At 38.3% G+C, this 23,528-nt stretch overlaps 1 protein-coding gene across 2 annotated transcripts; it reads left to right on the top strand.

Annotated features, from left to right (window-relative positions):
• Positions 1–1,828: 1,828 nt before the first annotated feature.
• Positions 1,829–12,692, top strand: LOC121419909. 2 transcript variants are annotated; one of them, XM_041614395.1, is made up of 4 exons: positions 1,829–1,988; positions 5,153–5,217; positions 10,326–10,463; positions 12,050–12,692. In XM_041614395.1, exons 2-4 carry the CDS (start codon positions 5,157–5,159, stop codon positions 12,397–12,399), a joined length of 549 nt encoding a protein of 182 aa, XP_041470329.1. In that variant the 5' UTR covers positions 1,829–1,988; positions 5,153–5,156; the 3' UTR covers positions 12,400–12,692. The 2 variants fall into 2 exon arrangements, with proteins under 2 accessions (XP_041470329.1, XP_041470330.1); XM_041614396.1 differs by lacking the exon at positions 1,829–1,988 and adding an exon at positions 2,004–2,103.
• Positions 12,693–23,528: the final 10,836 nt, after the last annotated feature.

Genomic DNA, 23,528 nt, shown 5'->3' with positions numbered 1-23,528 from the left:
TTCATTCGAGCCAACCCATTGCTATTTTTTTTATTTTGATATGGCTGATAGACAAAGTGTATGCATGTGATTGTCCATCTAACACTGATTCTATTTTTGGTAATTACTGAACTTCCTTTTCCCAAATTGGGAAGAAATATCACCAATTTTGGACTATATTTTCACTGGCGGAAGGATTAGGGCTATTTTGCTGTTTGAGGTGATGAATCTGCTCCCCCGAAGGTGTCTTCAAACACGCCAATTTATTTTTAAAATGAGCCGGTCGAGGGACCCTTTTCTGGTCAGATATTGGATTGCCAGATATAAATCCTATCCACTGGTAGAAAACATTCAACCCCCGAATTTCATCCTTATTTTTTATGAATTTTTTAAAGTGCCATGAGTCTATAGGGAATGAATTAAGCCTGTGAAACCATCAATTACAAAATAGCCTTCGTCGAAAATCGGTGAATCAAAATAGCGTTGCCGTCCTGGGGAGCGTTTCATGAAAGTTGTCAGCACTGACAAGTTGGCTTTCTCCGACAGTTACCATATTAACAGTCAGAGGCAAGTGCTCACAGCCAATCAAAGGATTTCACTGAAACAACTTTCATGAAACACCCCCCCCCCCCGAGCTCTGGACAAACGACATATTTGGATTTTTTTCCGGTCCAATTCTTCGGACGATCATCTGTCCTTTGTGATTTAACTTGCATTTTTAAAAGGATTTGGTGCGTTGTAGAACGCGTCTGCGTCTGGTTATGGCCTGGTCACACCGCCCGAGCGTTGTTGGAGCGGTCATGGGGCGGTAGGGAGAGAGGGTCGAATTTCGCTCACAAAATCGGGGGAAAGGATCATGTGCCGGATGTAATCGATAACTAAAAACAATCGAAATCGAAAATGGTGAACGGTAGCGAGCGGTGATGATTTTCTTTCTCTCCGCTCCACCACCGCTCCAACAACGCTCGGGCGGTGTGACCGTCGCAAATCAAAACAGCTGTATAGAGTTCAAGTCTAACCGCTCTTTCACACGGTAAAAAAAAATCGTAATTTGATTGATTCCATTGAAAAATAAGGCTAATGACAATTTTTTTAGCACGCGTGAAACCAAACTATCATCACGAACGCTAATCACAATCACGAATTCAAATTCTACTCCGGAGGTGAATTTCGGTTAAGTTTCACTCAAATTACGGTACGAATTTAACGTGTGAAAGGATTGACCTCCAGAACATCTTTGGGGGCGGAGCTTTCAAGCGCTTTCGTAGATAATACAATTGTCATGCACTCATCGTATCGATGCAGTGCTTTGATTGACAAGTCACCAAGGACACATACCGCCTTCGCCCGGGAATTCGAATTCAAATCAGTGACAGTGAGAGTGTGAAAGGTCCGATGATTCTAAAGACGAATTGCAATCATCATTGTCTTTTAGATGTAGGGCCTTTTCACACGTGAATCTTGAATCATCACTGTAATTGTGACTGTGATTCGCGTTCATGATCCTAATTATGTTCTCATTTGGTTTCACACGTGCTAAATATTCGTCATTAACCTTATTATTCACTGATATTATCATTTGAATTACGATTTTTTTACCGTGTGAAAGGACAACAAGCCTATATAGGGACTTTTTCACGCGTGAGTCTTGAATCGTCATTGTATTATTATAACAATAATACTGCTAATAATAATACTAATGATAGTGGCTAAAAGTTAACATAAAAATCTTTTTCCTCCTTTAAAATCTGGGTGATTATTTTACACTGCATCGATCCTCCCCGGCTATCAACGCCCCTGAATGCAAACGCACGGATTCGTTTCTTAAACGGCCTCGCTATCCGTCCATAATACTATATGACCTTTTGGTACAGGGTAGGCTAACATAGTTGAAGTTCGTCTGTGTTATCATCGTACCAGTTGTCCTAATTGAAGTAGTTACAAGCATCCATCGTCTCTCCCGTTTTAATTTAGTGCCACGGTTTCAAAGAGAGATCTTGATTATTCAGGTACGACTTTTTTACTTGTATGTATTTAGATCACGTTTGTAACATTTATTGTCACTTAGGAGTCTGCTTTTGATGATTGTTTTGGATCATGCTGTAGAGGAATTGACAAATTGGGGTAAGTTGATTGGAGACAGCTATAGAGGATGGTCATGATCGTTTAGAAAACTCATTTAGCTGAACCGTCAAGATTGCGCCTATATACACTACTCAAAAAAAGTTAAGGACCACTTTTTAAAACGTATATATTTTTTTATACAAGGTGTTTTATTTCTGGAAATACCTCAGTACAACTGTCCTGAATATCCTTAGACACGCTGTAATCAATTTCACGCATGGGTGGTTTCAGTTGTTGCACACTGTCGCTCTCATCACTGCACATCCTGAAAAGTGGGTTCACAGGGGTATCAACTATCGACATGAAGAGGAAAAAATGAATGTCTGAGTGTCTTTCAGGCAGCCTAGTATCGCGTATGACCTCCTCCTGCAGCAATAACGGCTTCACAGCGCTGTCTCATGGAGCTAATGAGGTGATTAATGTCTCTGACGACCAGTGCATCCCATGCAGCCTCCAGAGCCACACCCAGCTGCTGCAGTCCAAGTGGATGGGCTTCGAGCTGCTGGATACTTCTCCCCATCATCCCCATCATGTCCCAGACGTGCTCTGTCGGGTTCAAGTCCGGGAACCTCGCTGGCCATTCCATACGCTCAATTCCATGGCCCTCAAGGAACTCGGTCACCACCCTAGCTCGGTGGGGACGGGCATTGTCATCCATCAAAATGAAGTTTTCACCCACATTTTCAGCAAATGGCACCACAATAGGTTCGAGGACTTCATCCCTGTACCTCATTGCTCTCCCTGGGACCACGTAGAGACGAGTACGGTTGTCATAGGTGATGCCTCCCCCATAACGGTCATGTTCTGCAATACAGGGGTCAGCAAATCTCTCTCCTGGTCGCCTCCAGACTCTCAAACGTCCATTGTTGTGGTCAAGGGAAAATCTGCTCTCATCTGTGAACAGAACTCTACGCCATTGCTGTCTGGTCCATCTGACATGCTGCCGAGCCCAGTTGAGATGAATTCTTCTGTGAGCAGGGGTGAGTAGGACACACTGAGCTGGCCGTCTGGCATTCAAATTTGCTCTGTGAAGTCGGTTACGGATTGTTTGAGTGTAAACAATCACTCCAGTTGCTGCAGTGAAGTCATTATTGAGGCGGCGTGCACTGTGAAAGCGGTTGCGGAGACTGAGATTCGTCAAGTAGCGATCATCTCTAGGGGTTGTTGAAACTGGTCGGCCACTACGGGGTCTCTCAGAGTATAGCCCTGTCTCTCGGTGTCTTTCACTTGCTCTGCTAATGACACTGCGTGACACGCCCATCACTCTGGCTACTCTTCGCTGACTGAGGCCAGCTTCGAGCATCCCTAGGGCTCTGGCTACATCTGTTTCACTTAGGTGGTGTCTTGGCATTGCTGTTGTAGGCAATTTGTTGATTCTAAAGACAGTAATTGCTTTGGAAGCCACTTTTATACGGGCCCACTGCAATGATGTGAGAAACATCGTGAAAGAACTGCATGTTTGAAATTGATTTCATTGTGTTTGAGGATATTCAGGACACCTGTATCCTGGCATTACTGTTGTCAGCAATTTGTTGATTGTAAAGACTAAAGACAGAAAATGCTTTTGAATCCACTTTTGTACCACTTCACAATGGGCCCGCTTTTCAGGATATGCAATGATGTGAGAGACATCATGCAACAACTGAAACCAATGCCCATCCCCACCGAGCTAGGGTGGTGACCGAGTTCCTTGAGGGCCATGGAATTGAGCGTATGGAATGGCCAGCGAGGTTCCCGGACTTGAACCCGACAGAGCACGTCTGGGACATGATGGGGATGATGGGGAGAAGTATCCAGCAGCTCGAAGCCCATCCACTTGGACTGCAGCAGCTGGGTGTGGCTCTGGAGGCTGCATGGGATGCACTGGTCGTCAGAGACATTAATCACCTCATTAGCTCCATGAGACAGCGCTGTGAAGCCGTTATTGCTGCAGGAGGAGGTCATACGCGATACTAGGCTGCCTGAAAGACACTCAGACATTCATTTTTTCCTCTTCATGTCGATAGTTGATACCCCTGTGAACCCACTTTTCAGGATGTGCAGTGATGAGAGCGACAGTGTGCAACAACTGAAACCACCCATGCGTGAAATTGATTACAGCGTGTCTAAGGATATTCAGGACAGTTGTACTGAGGTATTTCCAGAAATAAAACACCTTGTATAAAAAAATTATATACGTTTTAAAAAGTGGTCCTTAACTTTTTTTGAGTAGTGTATATCTTAGCCGAAAAATATTTTATAAAGAATTTATACTTTGATGTTGTATTTCATTTTGTGTATATTTATTCGACTGCAACTCTAACTGGACCATTTTCATTTATTCCTATTCCTTTTAATCTAGTCTTTTTTTCTTTGCCGTCTTCTTTCTACTTCATCATATCGCCATCTCGTTTTGTACTATCGTATCTTTCCGTGATTCAACTTGCATGATTTCTGTAATTTATCAAGACTTTTACTCGCCCCCCCCCCCCAGAAAAACCCAATTTCTCCTGTCGTAATTTTCCAAGACCCATTCAAGAATATCGGTAGCTTCTAGGTTGGTTTCATATCCAGCATAAATACAAATAGTCTGATTAATAGTTTTAATGAAAAAAAACATGGTTATCATAAAGTTAAACAACCAGTTCAGCTTCTTTAAGTTGGTGGACCAGGACAGCATCGGAATCTCTTGACTCTGGACAACGACATAATATGCAATTGTTCGTCCGGTGCAAATCTTCGGATGATCTGCTGTCCCAGACTCCCAGTCAACCAACTTTTGACACAAGCCTCTGAGCTTTCCATTGTGATTTTAATTGCATTTTCAAAGGAATCAATGCGTTGTAGAGAGTTTCCCCGTAGTAAATGCGAAAGCTGTCTTTGTACGAATAATGTGGCACCTACTCGTTAACGCATTTATGCATAAATACTTAACAGGGCGTCCTATACATTCCAGAAACACGATATGATCACTCAAAATATTCTGTTATTCTTACAACCAAAATATTACAGTTGTGTCAAATAGAGACATAATCCCTCATATTTGATCTTTCTCATATGATTTTCTTAGAAGCATGAAGTGCATCATCGTCACACTCCTTATTCTGGCAGTTGCAGGCCTGTCTTATGGAACTGGTAAGAATCTTTGATTTAACAAATCCTAAGTCTGTTGCAAGACGGTTTATTAAAACCGTTTGGAGTATCCCGCAATTAGTAACCATCTCGAATGAAGTTATTGGAAATGGTTTTTCAATTGATTTGAGTAGGTATGGGTATCGATATTTTCCCCCCCCCAAAAAAAAAAAAAGTTAGGAAGAATACGGGGTGCATGGGGAAAATGGTTTTTCAAGGTCAATGACCTTTTTAAATATACTGTATAATGTTATCTCCCAAATAAAATATTACAGGTTGGTGATCGTGGTGTCAAAATGCAGAGGTTCTTACAGGAAGATCAAATAAAATGAAATTAAGCACCACATGTTTTACCATTTACCCGCGATAATTCATGCAAAGATTTTGTGGATCGGAATCTAAAACAAGGAAATGATATGTTTTTTCAGTGTCCAAGTATATATATCAAACCGGATGACAGGAAATGTTTTTAAGTTATGTCGGATAATGATATCGCAAGGTATATTTTTCACAAAATGTTAACATATTTTATGATTCAACTCGAAACGAGGAAGTTTAATTTTCTTCAAATCTCCAGACATCCGACCCACATCCTACATGAACATAATCCTAATACAAACAGTGAAAGGGGAACTTCTAACCAAAATTAAACGTTATTTTTAGAGAGAAAAGAAAAATCAGACAAGTTGATAAGGTTAAAGTTTGAATAATATTTGACAAAACTCAAGAAAGTCATGAATATTAAAAGGTGTAAAAATTGATAATGGAGACGTCAAATTGTCCGCATTGGTGATGGTGATGTCATAGTGATGTAAGGAAGGAAATGAAATAAAATTTTCATTTTCTTTTCAAACGTTTTACTTCAAGTTATATTTTTCTTTCATTGTATAGTAAAACAACATTCTACCTCAGTGTATTATATTTTGATTACTTCCCCATGGGAGTAGGTACTTGTTTGGAAAAAGCACAAATCCCCCATGATAAAGTGCATGGTCATATTCTTAGGGAAGTCAATTTTAAAACAGCCATGACTTTTCTTATTGCCTGTCCGATTTCTTTCAAACGTTCACCATTCTGTCTTATTCACCCCCCCCCTCTCAAATAATATTCTATGACTAAGGTTGAGTTCCCATTTAAAGCAGATACGAACCAATAGCGCCATCTCGAGTCTTCAACTACTCATACCTGGCCAGTTTCCTAACCCATAATGCGAGTGTAGTCTAGTAATATAGACCCACTTGAATGATAACTTTTGTAACTGCAACAATTATGTTACCAAGTAGTAAAACAATTACTTTTCCTCTCAAAACATTTTAGTTTCTCTATACAAATACAATGATAGGTCAATTTATTCTCTGTAGTATTAGCAAATATCTGAAAACGTATATTTTAAGACTATTTTTTATAACACACAGTCAATGAGAGACCACTCGCAGTTCACATCCCCTTTAAAACGTAATTGTGTCTGTTATAAAACCTCTAAATCCTTTACTATATTTCGTACTGGTTTTATAACTCCCTGGGACGACAGCCCACAAGTCGCTTGGCAAGTTCCTTCCTTCTGACTCACTTTATTTTGCGTATGTTCGCTTAACATAGCCATCTTTTTTATCCCCTTTTTAAAAATCTTTTTAATGCACCCTACCCCCATAAATCCGAGTTACAAGGGCTGCTATCTTCAAGCCCGGCTTGGAAAAAACGTACCCTCCATGCCGAACCAAATAGCCGGCTATACATTATGAATTAATGTGCACCACTTGCCGTTCACGTATCTGAACAAAATTGATTGTGAAATAAAAAATTATGCAAATAGAACAATATGGAATAAAAATATGAGCATGTACTATACTTGATTTTTGTGGTTTGAAGCCTAACAACGCAAATCTGTATGCCTTTTTTTTTAATTATATGAGACTATTAAGAAACTATAGTTCTCAAATAAAAACAAATTATCATATTTTGTGGAAAGATAACAGTTTGTTTCATTTGTGTTTTACAAATAATATGAATCTCTTTACGGAAATTATAGCGCCCGTCTTTGCGTTCTTATCCGAGGTATAGATTTAAGACTGTACATGAAGTATATTTATGACCCGATCTTTCGAAAAAGAAGTACAACTGTCAGTCAATTTCACATGCTTTAAACATGAGGGTATATCTTACTCCATCACAGGGGAGACGCGGGCATATTCTGATATGGGAAGAGGGGGGGGGGGGGGGGGTAACGCGACCCCTCCACCAGATCATTTCGAAATCTAAGTAATAAAAGTAAGGGTAACACCCAGTCACCTTTCGCCCCTTTCATAATTATTCTACTATATTTTCATTGCAATAACTTGAAATAGTCGTATAGAGTCACATTTTGTTTTTTTACACGCGAGCACCGCCAATGGAATTGTCCGTGGTGGTACGAGGAAGATTGATTAGGGCCGGGGGGCGGCGAGGGGCACGAAGACCTAAGATATTTCTCACATTAATTATAGGATCATTGTAGAGTCACACAGTCGGAATATTCAAAATATATTCTTTCACTAATTCTTGCATCTTTTTCATCCTTTTCTTTCCGCGTCTCTATTTTTTCTACTTGATAAAAATAGGGGTATACGCCCCTGAGAAGTCGCCTTGATAACTGTATAGCATACCAGCAGAATGTTGCCCGTAATATTACCTTTCAAAAATATCCTGAGAGGTAACGAACAATGATCGGATAAATATCCTCAAGTTTTTGATATTTTTAAGGGATAGATTACGACGGGAGAAAGGGAGACCAACGGCCCCCCTATCACACTTCTAAGCGATTGATCATACCATGGTCGTATAGGTGTTTACAATCGATAGCACGTAATTATTAATGGTTCCAAAGCCTAGATTTTTTTACCCGCCGACCAATCGCAACGCTTTGTGAGCCCTGTCTTCTTTCAAGAAGGTAGATCCGTTTAAGGTCGTCTTTATATTTTTTATCTGGACATCAAGGCTTATAGACCAGTACTGTTATTTCATGAGATATTCAATAGGCTTATTTACTAATATCTTTCCTATTTATGTATGTTTTTCTTCCGGGTAGTAATATTAAATGGATATTCCTGTAAGAAGTTAAGAAATACTCAAGTATGTTGAAACCCAGTTTACATTACTTGTTGCTAAGTATGGCAAGGGAATACATATCTTTTCTAAATATATTTGGCATTTGATAATTATTCTTTTCATTATTTAGAAAAGCTTTCTGGTAAAATATTTTTGTGGATGTTTTATTTCAGTCCCCCATTTTTTCTATAATCCCTTAAAGTAAAGTGAAAGGCTAAAAGAACATAAGATGCAAGCGACCAGCATCATTAGCCCTACTACCAGGGTGGGGTGGATGGCAGACTATTTTGATGGAGGGTGGACTATATGAAAATAGTGTAGCTGTTCAAAGCGTGTTCACATGGTCGGCTACGTGCAATATGTGATTCACACTGTTGAAATACCCAAATTTAACAGTGTGAAAGTGATTTCACATTGTGTTCCACACTGTGAACACAATGTGGCACACACCATGCACACACCGCGGGACTCTGTTCTTTCCATTAAGGGTTGGGGGGGGGGCTATTTTTTATTTGGATTACAGTGGTAGGCTTTGTGCCCCCGTCTCTCTCTCTCTCATAACAACAAAATAATTATTTTGAAATAAATGTTTGGTATGGAGGAATTGGTAAATGGACCCAATCATTAAAAATCCAGGTATACAGTAAAATTAGCTAATTTCATTAGTCGGTTTTTTTTTTACTCTTTTATCCTATACAACCATGAACAATTAAAAGGATATGCATTCCAAAACACTCTGCGTTTACCTTGATTTATTTCAAGAGCTTCCCCTTTAACACCTTCAATGTTTTTTTTTCCTTCACTTCTTTTTTTTTTTTTACTTCGTTTTGTTTTTGCATTAGGCATACTTCCAAAAACATAGCGCACGCTATTTTCTATTTTTTGTTTTCTTATACCATACAACCATGAATAATTAAAAGGACATGTAGTCCAAAAACATTAATTTTACCTTGATTTAATTCAAGAGCTTCCCCTTTACAACTCCATTTTTTTTCTTTCTTCACTTCTTTATACTTCTTTTTGTTTTTTCATAAAGGCATACTTCCAAAAAAAAATTAAGACGTATGTACAAGTACATATATACACACACGCACGCACACATAAAATAAAAGTTGAGAAAAGAAATGGAGGGATCCATTCGTGCGTAGGAGTGGCGACACATAAGAGGGTGCGATATATATATATTTATTTATAGCCTTGCAGATTTTTAATCGATTTAATCGAGATTGTTATTTATTTTTTTACCCTATATAAAGTCGCATCGAAATGATAAAAAAAAATCGCCAAAAATCCAAAAACCCTGGTGATTGCGAACCCGCCGCGACCCGAGTGATTATTATAAGCCTATTGTATATATCATACCGGTGTGTTAGCTCAGTTGGTAGAGCGTCCGTCTTACAACCGGGAGGTCGGGGGTTCAAACACAGGCCGCATCAGACAAAAACCGTTAAAAGATGGGAGCTACTGCTACCCTGCATGTTTGGCATTCAACGATTGAAGGGATAGAGCCTCGTCGATCTGGCGCTGCACGGTGGCTGCCGGCCCACGATCAATTGGGCAAAGCAAATTTTCGGAGTATCATTTCATGTTAATTTTGAACAATAAAATATGGATTTATATTTTCATTTCATCGTCATAATTGCATGTTTATCATTGTTGTTTATTGCTTACGGAAACATCCATTTCCTTTGTATGATCATATTGCTTACATAGTTCCCTTGTATTGATTTATATGGTTATTATTTCATATTAAAGTGTAATATGTCGATTCGGAATGAAAAAAAAAATATTGAAACTTGAATCTGTCATTTGTGCGATAATTAGATTCTCAATATTGTTTTAAATTCATATCAGTTAAAGTTGAAATCTGATCTTTTGACATTAAAATCCACGTTTTTAACACAATTCTGCAGTTTGTATGAAATAAAAATTAATAAAAGACCGGAGGTGTAGGTCTACATTATGAGAAATCGATGAAACAAAATGTTATTTTCACATCTTTTGTTCTCTCTTCTTTCCTGGTTTAGGTCAACAACTCAAGTGCAAGGCTTGTATATCCTTACAAACCCAGCCTGATCTCATTGGTCTGTCATGCAATATGAGTAATCTACCGGAAGTGACGTGCTGGAAGAACATGACCGCTTGTGGACGGGCTACAATCAATGGTAATACATCTAACCCTAGGGGTGTGAGCACTGGCGGATTCAGGGGGGGGGGGGGGCAGCCGGCCCGTGCCTCTCTCCCCTTTGAGAAGTAAAATTAAAATTTTAAATGCAAAAATGCCACTAAAACAGATGTGCCCCTCTTTTGAAAGTAAATACATTTTTCGTATTTTTTCATTTTTGCTTGTCGATTTTTTTTCGGTACGAAATATCCTTATTTTATGCTTAAAACCTTTTTTTCTTGACACGATATATCATGTATGTGTCTACATGTCGTCTCTTAGTAGACAAATTGGCAAGTGCAATCTGTATGCAATTTAAAATTGTCTTATTACCAGAGGCGTCGATCCTGGGGGAGGGGAGTGGGTAATGATTTTTTTTGGGGGGCATATCGATTTGCCGGGCATCCCCCAATAATTTGACAAATTGAATAACTCATAATATACAATACTAATATATTATAAAATTCATTGGAAATTGCTATAAAACCTTTTGGCATATCGAACTTCTGAAAATACGAAATTGCACATTTTTTCTGAACATTTTGTTCTAAAAAAATGGGTCGACGCCTTAGGCTTAGTACCATCAGCCATGGAGATAATATACATGATTCAAGTTTGAACATACTTCATGAGAGCCAATAAATATTAACTGACCTTAATTGGAAATGTCCATTTGTTTCATGTCTCGTCGGTAAACAGGGAAAAACTTCTACCTGGTTCAAAGTCAATACACTGACAACAATGATCATGATGATATACATTTCTTTGTATAATATAGTATTGTATAGTTTTTATTCTCACATGATGATGTTGAATCACATCTCTTTTACTTGTAGATCAGTTCGCTACCAATTGCAAAATATCGGTTTTATTAGGAAATACTTGTCTGGATCGGCCACAGAAAATTTGGTTCACGCTTTAATTTCGTCCCGTTTCGATTTTGGTAACTCCCTTTTGTTCAATCTACCCAGAATCAGTTAGTCAAAGTTCAGAAACTTCAAAATGCTGCCGCTCGCATCGTTTCTCTGTCACACGCACATTACTCCTATTTTAAGATCCTTACATTATTTGGCTCCCTGTAAAACAGCGTATTATGTTCAAGATTTTGTTGTTAACTTACCATTGTGTTCATGGCTCATCTCCCCAGTACCTTATTTCACTGATCAAAAGTTATACCCCTTCAAGATCCTTACGTTCCTCCTTTTCCAATTCCCTTGTTACCCCAGAGTTTCCAAAACCTTGGGGAAAGATCATTTGTTCTCTCATCCTCCAAGATATGCAATAGCCTCCCTGAAAACATCAAACAGTGCTTGACCTCTGAAACTTCCAAACAATTACTTAAAGCATTTCTCTTCAATTTTTATTAATTTCTTTTATAATTTCCTAAAAGCGCCTTGAGCACTCTTCAGAGTGGATTTGGCGCGATAGGAGTCTAATTATTATTATCATTTTTATTATATTCAAATCTGACTTTTTGTACATTTTTTTTAAATTCATCTCGTACATGTATGACGTCTCACATTGTTTTAACAAGAATAATTCCCCTTTTCTTACAATATTTTACTATTTTCCTCTTTTCTCACACAGGGGCGGGAATAGTAGATCCCAATCTACCTGCGCCAGTAGCCTTCAATGCTACCATTTTTGGATGTGTGCAGAAAATAAAAAATAACAGTACATGCAGTGAAGATAACGATGCCCGATCCGACTTGCTTGGAAATATTTTGAATTATCGCGATGACTATGGTATCTCTGACACAGCGGCTCCGCTCATAGAAAGTTTGCCAATGATATTTCAGGCAGACACAACCATCCTGTATGCAAACACTGTATGCCCCCTCAACGGGACTATTGTTGGAGGGGCTGGGTCTCTTCGTACCGACGCCGTCGTCGTCGTTGCCGCTCTTGTTATGGCTATTTTTGCTAAGGAGTTTTGAGATTGCAGGGACTTCCCTGATTCTTCTTATTCTTCTTCTCCCTCTCTTTCTTCTCCTTTTTCCTCCTCCTTCTCCTCCCCTCTTCTTTTCTTATTCTTCCTCTTCTTTTTCTTCTTCAAATAAAAAAAAACACAGTGCATTTGTTTCTCGAAGTGAAATTCGAAAAAGATTATGTGGGTTTTTTCATATTATATATATGTTATCATTAGTATTGTTCATATAGTACTGTTGCTTAAGAAGATAATTTGAATATGCACATTCGCTGGATTCAAGAGGGCGCTGTTGGACGGTGCTGTGTAGAGTACCTTTATATAAAGGTACTCTAGTGCTGTGTACACGGGTCTAATGCTGCTTTTGACGGGAGGTTTCACGGGCCTACAACTGGCAGGCAAAAAGATATTCATTCGAGCCAACCATTTCGAAGTCATTTTTTTAATTTCGTATTGCTGATTGACAAAAATCAGTGAATATGATTAACAATCTAACACTGATTTTAGGGAGGGTACCTACTGAACTTCCTTTTTCCAAATTGGAAACGATATATCACTACTTTGAAACTATTTTTTTTACTGGCGGAATAATTAGGGTTATTTTACTCTCTCAAGTGATGAATTTGATCCTGTCAGGTGTAGTCTTCATAAATGTCGATTTATTTTTTAAATGAGCCGGTCGAGATACCCTTTCCTGGTGAGACATGGAAAGTCAGACATTTATCCTATTCACAGGTAGTATACATTCAACCCTCGAATTTCCTTTTTATTTTTATGATTTTTTTTTCAAAGTGCCACTTTAACAGACTAGTCTATGGGAAATGAATAAGGCCTGTGATACCTCTATCGGCATACGTGGGCCCAAACATCTGCATGATTCACAAAACATAAGGTTTTAAAAAGCAGCCAAAGCGTACGCAACTGAGAATCAAGGGTTTGGGCATTCAGAACATGACATCTGCGTGAGTGTCGTTTAAAGTGATTGGTTAACATTGGTTTGACTTATAAAAAAGACTGAGCTAGAAGGTCATACTTGCCACCTGTGTCTGTGATATGTTCCAAAAATGAAGCCCAGAAAAAATTGCGTTCGAAAATGATTATTTAGTGCTTCAAAAATTGAAATATAAAGTGACCGGAAACACCATCTTAATTTCATCTCATACACTTACGTGTACTATTTAGGTGTCTATAAGACGCCTATTTACAAAATCGGGGTTTGCCTTGTAGTTTTAGCTTTTCATTCTCAATAATGGTTGTTTTCAGGGTTTATTAGTTCTTATACATGCACTTGTACACATGTTTCATCTTGGTTTGAGAATTTTTTAAATCGGCTGCTCACAAAGTTAAACAATACCTTTAACTTTGGTGTCAATGGTCTGCTCGCACAGTCGATCGCAGCGCGTACATGTATGTTCAACAGCTCGCTCTTAAATCCTGGCAACGTGCATTTGTAGGTTCTTTTAACTTCAGATGTATACAGTGCGTTTCAGAAAAAAAAGAGTAATCCAAATAGACCAGTTCGTAATTACTTCATGGACAATTTTGGTCAAATGACCTTTCATTTCTTTCATTATGATAGGCAGATTTCAAAGCAAGATATTACGTAAGCTTGCCTTACATAGCAGGATGAAGAAATTGAATAGACCAGGTGACTAGAATAGCACACAAATGAACACTTAATGAAGACATTTGTTGCATAACTTCTTTGAATGCATATCTTAGCATGTTGCAGAATGTACTTTGCAAACTGTGAAATACCAGTCGTTCGTGGAAGTATTGTCGTTTTTGTGGATGTAAATGAAAACGACAATTCAAAAGAATATATGAATAATCAAGACATCAAAGTTGGTGCTTATCTCATTAGATTTTAAAACGCCATGTCACTTTAGTACAAATGACCTTCTTCTGATCATGCGTAAAATCTTTTGATCATGCGCAGAAAGGAACTACGAACTGGCTTATCTAGAGGGCTGATGTTTGTATCATATTTCATTTCGTGAAATTATTCTGCATAGATGATCCCCTATTTGGACCATTTGTGTCACGCATGACCGAATTAGTTGATGTTAATGACAATATGCTGTGCAGATACCACTTCTACAAGTTTTGGTAAAGAGGGTAAAGTCTGCGCATGATAGAAAAAAGACGTTTTTGAGGTTTTCATGTAATTTTTGAAATGGAGAGTCGAGGCATTCCTCTGACATGATGTTTGAAAGGTTGATGTCTTATTCACCCACACCTTCAACATGACCTCCTGTATTACATCCGATCCTCTCCTTTGCACACAAATCCTGCACCGTGGAAGGATATCTCGAACAGCTCATCTCACCTTGCTGGATCATTGCGCAAGGCATTCACCTCAAGTCTAATTCGGTCCTGCAAATCATCAATATCTTGTGGAGGAGTTGCGAACACCTTGGTTTTCTTTAAGTGTCCCCAAACCCAAAAGAAATAATCACAGGGTATGAGGGTATAACTGTGTCACGATCTCCTCTTCAATCATCTTCAAGTACAATCGCCCATTAACACTCCCTTAAAGTTGGAAGAAAAAGGGACCAATCAAAATATTGTGCCAACTCAGGCATCGATGAAAGTATTTACATCAGCCTCAACCCTTTCATCCAGCCTTCAAAAACTTCTAAAAAGGGGTATCTGCATCTTTTGTCTTGAACATCAGTTAATTTGGTCATGTGTGACACAACTGGTACAAATAGGGTATCAATGGAACGCTGAGAATGTTTTTCTTTCATATCCAACCAAAATAATTTTATAGAATTAAATATCGGCTCCCTAGATTAGGAATACCTTTTTTAACGCAATGTATAATTAGAGATAGGCAAGAATCGGACACCGTTTAAACGGATTATTGTTTTACATACGAAATTTCTCAAACTTATCAATATCAACTTTGTCTTAGCTAGTGATACATGTATAGTATATATATCGACACACATAATTATAATCAGAGTAAGCAGTACATGTAAGACAGAGAGTTGTTATTTCATTACGAGCACGTATAATGAAATTTTCGAATAATTATTTTGTTAATGTCTTAAGAGTGGGAATGATCGGGCTGACAGTATTGAAATTGTTTTTCATATCTTTTTATTTACACTAAACGAACTAGGCAGTTAGGATCAACTACCAACACTCGTGGTTGATAGGATAACCGCACATGGTGGATGTTGTTACGCCGCACAATGTGCACGTTCAAAGGTAGAGTTAGCTACGTTATGCATATTTAATGGCGCACAGTATGTTGTAGGTGCAAAATTTCCACTTTTTTAAGAAACCATATTTTACTGTACCTTGAACATCAAGGAGGCAGATGAGATATTCCATGCGCTAACAAGATAAAAAGAAAATATTTTCAACTTTCAGATATACGTTTACAGGTGATAGATTGATTTGAACTATTAAAGGCAAATCAATTTATACTTGTTGATCCAAAAAGCCGACCTTGAATCGCGATCAACTGCAAGTACCTTAATTCAGTTGCAACAATCCATCGGTGTATATACCATTGCAGAATCGAGTTGATTCTCCAACCTCTGACAGCTGTATCAGCACAGACCAGAGAAGCGTTTCATTCAGGGACTTGATCCGACACGAAATCCTCTTTTATCCGACAGTTACCACAGTAACACTGCTTCTAAGCCAATCAGAAACAAGGGAAGATGTCAGATCTGACAACTCGTCGGATAAAAAATAAAAAAAATGGTGATGAAACGCTCCCGAGGGTCTCGTTTCATGACAGCGCGACGCCATCTCTATGGAAAGCCGAGCTGGACGATAGACTGATTGGACAAAATGCAGACGCATGGAATGTGCGAAGCATAGGTCTATTCACAAACGATTATAGTCTAGATTGCCTTTCCATAGAGATGGTGTCAAGCTGGAGTTGTGACACTTTCACAAGCTTGACGAGGCAGGCCCGTTCCATAGAGAGTTGCAACCATGGTGACTTGGCCAAAACAACTTTCATGGTAACTCTGATTGGCTGCCAAGCCCTTTCACTCTGGTAGTCGCCATAATTTTAACGCCCCCCCCCCCCTGGTAAGTGACAATCATTCTGATATTTTTTTGAGGGGGCGGTGAGGGTTGGGGAGACTGGACCACCCCTCTAATTGTACAATATTTCTTGTAATAGCTATAGAAACTATAGGCTGTATCCTAATGTCATTTATGTTATTTATTCTATCAGTTTGTGTTGCATTTTACTAATGTCCCGGGGGCGTTTCAGAAAGCGCTGCAATCAAACGGAACTAAAAATGAATTAAACGTAACTTGACGTTCAGCCAATGAAATGCGCGCATGAGGGACTTACGCTTGACAATTTGATTTACGTTTAATGGCAATTCATTCTGCAACAGACCGCGGGTATAGGGTTTCAATGTACTCAAATGTGTTGGGGGGAAAGGATTGCGTTGATAACTTCGCCCCGTCTTACAAGGAGTCAGGATTTAGCCGATCAATCGTAATTCTATGGAACTCCATCAATGTCGTTTTTTCTACCAAAAATTTGCTTATTGTCTTTGTATATGCAAGGAAAATCACAGTGAATTTTCGGGAAAGCAATGAATGCATGAATATTCATCATAGCTAGAAAATATTTTGAACAAACATGCATAATAGATGTTGACGTTGCTGGCCGTCCATAGTTGCGATTGATCGGATCAATTGTTACTCTTTGTAAGACGGATCCCTGGTATTGTTTACACACTGTACAAGAATAAAAAGCCACGCGAATGTCACTATAATGCGCGCATTTCATCGGTTGAGAGTTAAGTTGCGTTAGATTTTTTGAAGTTGGGTTTGATTACGGCTCTTAATGCAATGGCACCAATTTTATATATATGAGCGGAATATGTGCAGTCAACATCGATTATTTTGTATTGTTCTTTAATGCTGATTTTTTTTAATACTGAAATATATACTAACATAATATAATGATCGGTGTGCTATTTGTGTCATGTTCAGGAGTGGATTGGAGTTGAGTAACAATGTCTATGTTTTGACTTGGACGAGGTAAAGCTGAAACCAATCATACTTTCAATATAATATGTACTCTGAAAAATAATACAAAAAGTGTCACATACAAGCATAACGTGTACAACGGTACTCTCTGAATTTCAAGGATATAAAATAAATCAATATCGGCTTGTAAATAGTGACCAGCTGAAGATTGGATATTAGCCTTGTAGATTCGAGTTTAAACGCTGCAAAAACTCCGGCCGTGTTGATTCAACACCAGTCTGGAATCTGTACATGTCCACATCAGAGAAGTGTTAAACAACACCAGATTGGCTTTACACCAATTAGTATTAAAACAGCATCGGTTTGATCCCAAACTGGTGTTGTTTCAATACTTCTCTGGTGTGGACATATATAGATTCCGGTCTGGTTTTAAATCAACACCGGAGTTTTTGCAGTGAAGCGAACAGAATTGAATTCAAATTGTTTGAGATTAAGAAATAAGAAATGTATCCTTATGATTAAAATAAATCGAAGTTTCGGCTGGTCACTATTCGCGGACCGATATGCATTAACTTGAAATCCTTGAAAGAGTGTACTAGAACTCTGAAAATGGGTCCGTGCAGAGGCATCGATCATGGGGGGCAGGGGGGGCGATCGCCCCACCAATGAAAATATTGGGGGGGGGGCAAACGTATCGTTTTGCCCCCCCCCCCAATAATTCCGCATGTGCAAAAAAATAAAACAAGATTGTAATGTTACACAGAAATCAGCAAGCGAGACTGAGATACACAACTCATTCTTCATTTAAAATCGTGCTTAAAATGTCCGATTTTCAGATTATATAAAAAAATTCAGCTCGCGCTTCGCGCTCGCATCATTTCTATAGCAAAATCCTTATTTTTCATGATTAAATAGATGAACAGAATGACCCGTTTTCACTTTTAAACCCAAAAAGAATTCCCGCTTCGATTTGCAATAATCTTTTGCTGGATCTTGTTTTATTTATCTTGTTCTTTATTAAAAACTCAATATTTTCAGATCGAAATGTCAAAATTATCAGCTCGCGCTTCGCGCTCACATCCATTGTTTGGTTTTTAGATACCCATCTTAATCATTGGTACCAAAAATGCTTAGACTATCAAGCCTTCAGGCGTCAGCTCGGTCTTGGCACTCGCATTATCTGTGTAGTGAGACATGTATTCTCATGAATTAACTACCAGTACCAAACAGGCACCTTTTTTTCTGTTATCAGGTCAGTATATCAAAAAATTTCAGCTCGCGCTCGCATTAATTTGTTGCTGAGATATGTGTCTCTATCTCATGAGTCATATATATATATATATATATACATATATATATATATATTGTGTAAAGAAATGGATGAAGAGAACAATGGTAGGCGTAGCTTAAATCAAGGTTCCCCAGAGCTATCTACCCTTTGGAAAAATTGGTGATGCCGAAAAAATGTCTCTGCCGGCGTTCAAAGCTGGGGGCCCGGGTTCGATTCCCGGCAGAGACATTTTTTCGGCATCACCAATTTTTCCAAAGGGTAGATAGCTCTGGGGAACCTTGATTTAAGCTACGCCTACCATTGATCTCATTTCAGTCTCCTTTCTTCACACAAACAAAAGCAAACAAAATTGTTTGTTATATTTGTAATCAATTTGTTTAATTATTGTTTTACTCTTGGGAGAGTGCGGTCACCGACACCTCAAAAACAAACAACACAGTCGTTCTCAAATTAACAACACCTCGAAAACATAATGTAACAACTGGCATCTAACTCAGCTTGCATGCTGATTTGAATTACTCAGACTATTCTAGTAATCGTCATGATTACACATTCTAAAGAACATTGCTCTCGTGTATAACATGTAAATGGTTGCATATTCATGAAACATCAATATTTGAAATCTTAGTGATCGTATGTCAATTACACTGAACGATTACGTATGAATTTCCTTCATAATTAGAATAATGAAACGATAATCAAGTATTTATGAATTATCGAATCTTAGAAATTGAGTTATCATTCAACTTGATAACTAAGATTTTGCTTGCGTACTGCAAGCAAAACCATGGACCTTGAGATAGGCGAAAACAGAGCTAAACCAAATAAGGAAAATTCTCTGAAATTCCTATCCGACCCCATTAAGGCGATCGAGCGAACAAAGAAAATAGCTCCAAGGTCATCCTACATTTTTCACTAACCCTATCTGATTTTGGTAAGGAAATAAATTTTTGACCACCTAAAAATATGGTTTTATAAATCTCTGTGTTAAGGGAAAAAATATGCTACTTCCCTGTATGGTGTGATGACCGCGAATGAAAGCTAACCCGAAATCTCCCTTCCACCCAACATAGCAACAATAGCATGTTGCGTAATCACATGCAATGCAACAATCCCCCTCAAATGAGATAACAATTCTCTTTCTATACAATGCTAAGAGAATTTTACAATCTCATTTCAGTCTCCTTTCTTCACACAAACAAAAGCAAACAAAATTGTTTGTTATATTTGTAATCAATTTGTTTAATTATTGTTTTACTCTTGGGAGAGTGCGGTCACCGACACCTCAAAAACAAATATTGCGAGGTAAAAGATCGAATGGGATCAAAATTAGTAATTACACTAACTAGTAGTAACTATAGTATTAACACATTTGTACGTCAATGTTGTACATTTTGAACTTCCAAACTATTAAATAGTACAACCGTGAAAGTATTTACTCTTTGTCTTTACGCATGAAAAAAACAGGATAAGGCGAATGTGACGAAAGATCTATTACCATTTTCAGCACAATGAAAATTAAAAGAAAATTATCCCATACAAACAAAATCAGCACGAAAGAGCTGGACCTTTAACATATGATTAAAACGTTATAATTCAGAGATTCATTGCTCTTGCAACGGATAATTTGCTGGAAATGGAATCTTTTACGTATGTGCCCTATGCCGTGCAAAACATCTCTAATTAACGAAGCTTGAAACGGCTTCCGATGCTCCGCCAGCTCGTGCGTTCCGAGTGTGGAAAGATATAGAAGAAGACGAAGATCAGACGCAGATGCGTCCTGGCCCCCTTTATCTGCTACCAGCTGAGCTAATTCTGAAGACGTTGCTGGTTCTTTTTGATGATTTTGATTTAGTTAGGCTTCAACGAGATTCATTAACGGCCGATTTGATAATAGAGCTATCAGTAGGAGGTGGTAAGGTATCGGCCAGAGTGTGTGACCATCGTATACTATGGCGGTGTCGATCGGAGAAATTCTTGCTGCGGATTTCGCCAAGTGTTGAACGTATAAGACTAGATGTACTGGCCTCACGGGAAATGTTTGTAGATCATGTTGGTTTGTGAGTAACTTCCAACGCTTCCAGTCACTCCAGTACTTGCCCATAGTAGCAGGTGCCTTGGACTTCAAAACGGAATCTTGTGGAGAGGACGTTAACTCAAGAAGATACATGTTGGTTGTAATCTTTGTGTCTGAAGAACTGATTCGGCCCATGTTCCGGAGATAAGAACATTATTCTGAAAAAGAAATGGCAGTAAATGAAGTTGCAAATCGGGACAATTTTCTGACAAGACTAAATGGCGGACGTGTATTACCGCTCTCATTGCTTTCTTTGATACCAAAGACAAAGGATTACACAGCTTAAGAGTTGAAAATATTTGCAACATGTATTGCTGCCGAATTATCGATCAAGGTGTGGAAGACAATTGCTCGAACTATAAATGATGTAGTTTCGCCGATTTGGCTATACTTTGGCTATAATTATTGTTTAATTTATCAAACGAATTTCAAAGATAATGCCGTAGGTCATAGAATAAAAAACACTGATTATCAAAGTCCAATCTTTGACTCTGAATATCAGCATATAGTGCATATAATATATCGCAATTGTGATCCGAATTATGTAACTCAGTTCGTCAACAATACAACTACATAAGTCTTCATGACGTCAATCTTTGTATAAGCATATGCTGCTCATGGGTTAAAATCCATAACTGTCTTTGTATAAGATCCATTACTATTTTGTATAAGCATGTGCCGCTCATGGGCTAAAATCCATAACTATCTTTGTATAAGATCAATTACTATTTTGTATAAGCATGTGCCGCTCATGGGCTAAAATCCAAAACTGTCTTTGTATAAGATCCATTACTATTTTGTATAAACATGTGCCGCTCATGGGCTAAAATCCATAACTGTCTTTGTATAAGATCCATTACTATTTTGTATAAGCATATGCCGCTCATGGGCTAAAATCAATAACTGTCTTTGTATAAGCATGTGCCGCTCATGGGCTAAAAATCCAAAACTGTCTTTGTATAAGATCCATTACTATTTTGTATAAACATGTGCCGCTCATGGGCTAAAATCCATAACTGTCTTTGTATAAGATCCATTACTATTTTGTATAAGCATATGCCGCTCATGGGCTAAAATCAATAACTGTCTTTGTATAAAATCCATTACTATAAGCATGTGCCGCTCATGGGCTAAAATCCAAAACTGTCTTTGTATAAGATCCATTACTATTTTGTATAAGCATGTGCCGCTCATGGGCTAAAAATCCAAAACTGTCTTTGTATAAGATCCATTACTATAAGCATGTGCCGCTCATGGGCTAAAATCCAAAACTGTCTTTGTATAAGATCCATAATTATTTTGTATAAGCATGTGCCACTCATGGACTAAGCATGTGCCGCTCATGGGCAAATAATGTGCCGCTCATGGGCAAATAATGTGCCGCTCATGGGCTAAGATCTTTAACTGTCTCTAATAGGCACGGTATACTTTGAGTGCGAAATATTTGTAATTCTGAAAATCAAATCAATCATATACCATACAAAATGATATAGTGTTTGATTCTGTCTCTCATGGATCCGAAATTTACAAATAGTAAACGTATCATGCAATCGTAAAAGTTTTTTTTTTTTTTTTTTTTTTTTTTTTATGTCTGAAACTTCAGAAATTAATTCAAATTACCATATTGTCACTCGTGGAAAAGAGGAGTGGACTCATGCCATTGGAAAGTCATATCTCAAAACGATTAATTTGAAAAGTAGGACCGTTAAACAAACGCATGTCTGGTTTGTACCCAATAACCTGCCCTCTGCGTAGTATGCGTAAATCTTGAATGGTAGGCAGCACGATATGTGCTGACAAAAAATTCCGAAAATGACCGAAGTCTGGCGAAAGGACTGGCCAAAAGGCAGTCTAGGGCCATTGAGACACTATGACAGTCCCAGATGACAGTACCGATTGTAATCCGATAAAGGTTTTTGTGTCTGAACCTTCAAAAATTAATTCAAATTACATATTGTCACTCGTGGACAAGAGGAGTGGACTCATGCCACTGGAAAGTCATATCTCAAAACGAATAATTTGAAAAATAGGACCGTTAAACAAACGCTTGCCTGATTTTTACCCAATATTCTGCCCTCTGCGTAGTATGCGTAAAACTTGAATGGTAGGCGCAGCACGCTAACAAAAATTTCCGAAAATGACCGAAGTCTGGCGAAAAGACTGATCAAAAGGCAGCCTATGGCCATTGACGCACAATGACAGTACCGATTGTAATCGTAAACTTTTTGGTGTCTGAACCTTCAAAAATAATTCAAATTAATTCAAATTACATATTGTCGCTCGTGGACAATAGGAGTGGACTCATGCCATTGGAAAGTCATATCTCAAAACGATTAATTTGAAAAGTAGTGGACCGTTAAATAAACGCTTGTCTGTAGTATGCGTACAGTAAATCTTGAATGGTAGGCAGCACGATGTGTGCTAACAAACTTTCGAAAATGACCGATGTTTGGCGAAAGGATTGGTCAAAAAAAGCTTTCCGGCCCAGTCTTGCGTGAAACACTCAGCAGGTTTGCAACTGGAAAACGTGGTAATTGTGAATTAGAATGTGATGCAAACATATCTACCGAAAGTGGACCGAAACGTCTATCGATAATGACGAATAATTTACGATTTAAAGACCAATCATCTGCCCGCTGGTTTGAATCGCGGGAAGCCATTCTGGCTCGAAAGTAACATTGAATTCCAGACATGTGTTGTATAATTGAATACTCAAATCATGCAAAAAATATGTAGTGCTAGCACTGAAATTATTCTGCACGAATTTTGGCTGTCGGAATACCATTTGAACTTA

The sequence above is a fragment of the Lytechinus variegatus genome, chromosome 8 (assembly GCF_018143015.1).
Source record: "Lytechinus variegatus isolate NC3 chromosome 8, Lvar_3.0, whole genome shotgun sequence".
NCBI classification, from domain to species: Eukaryota; Metazoa; Echinodermata; class Echinoidea; order Temnopleuroida; family Toxopneustidae; genus Lytechinus; species Lytechinus variegatus.
Note: the sequence above shows the minus strand (reverse complement) of the source record. Positions and strands in the feature narration are given on the sequence as shown.

What these genes read in the sequence shown, in the direction of transcription:
- LOC121419909 (XM_041614395.1), top strand. Translation starts at nt 5,157, where the DNA reads ATGAAGTGCATCATCGTCACACTCCTTATTCTGGCAGTTGCAGGCCTG. An exon ending in AGGCCTGTCTTATGGAACTG is followed by an intron (nt 5,218 to 10,325) that starts GTAAGAATCTTT and finishes TTCCTGGTTTAG; the next exon opens with GTCAACAACTCAAGTGCAAG. An exon ending in TGGACGGGCTACAATCAATG is followed by an intron (nt 10,464 to 12,049) that starts GTAATACATCTA and finishes TTTCTCACACAG; the next exon opens with GGGCGGGAATAGTAGATCCC.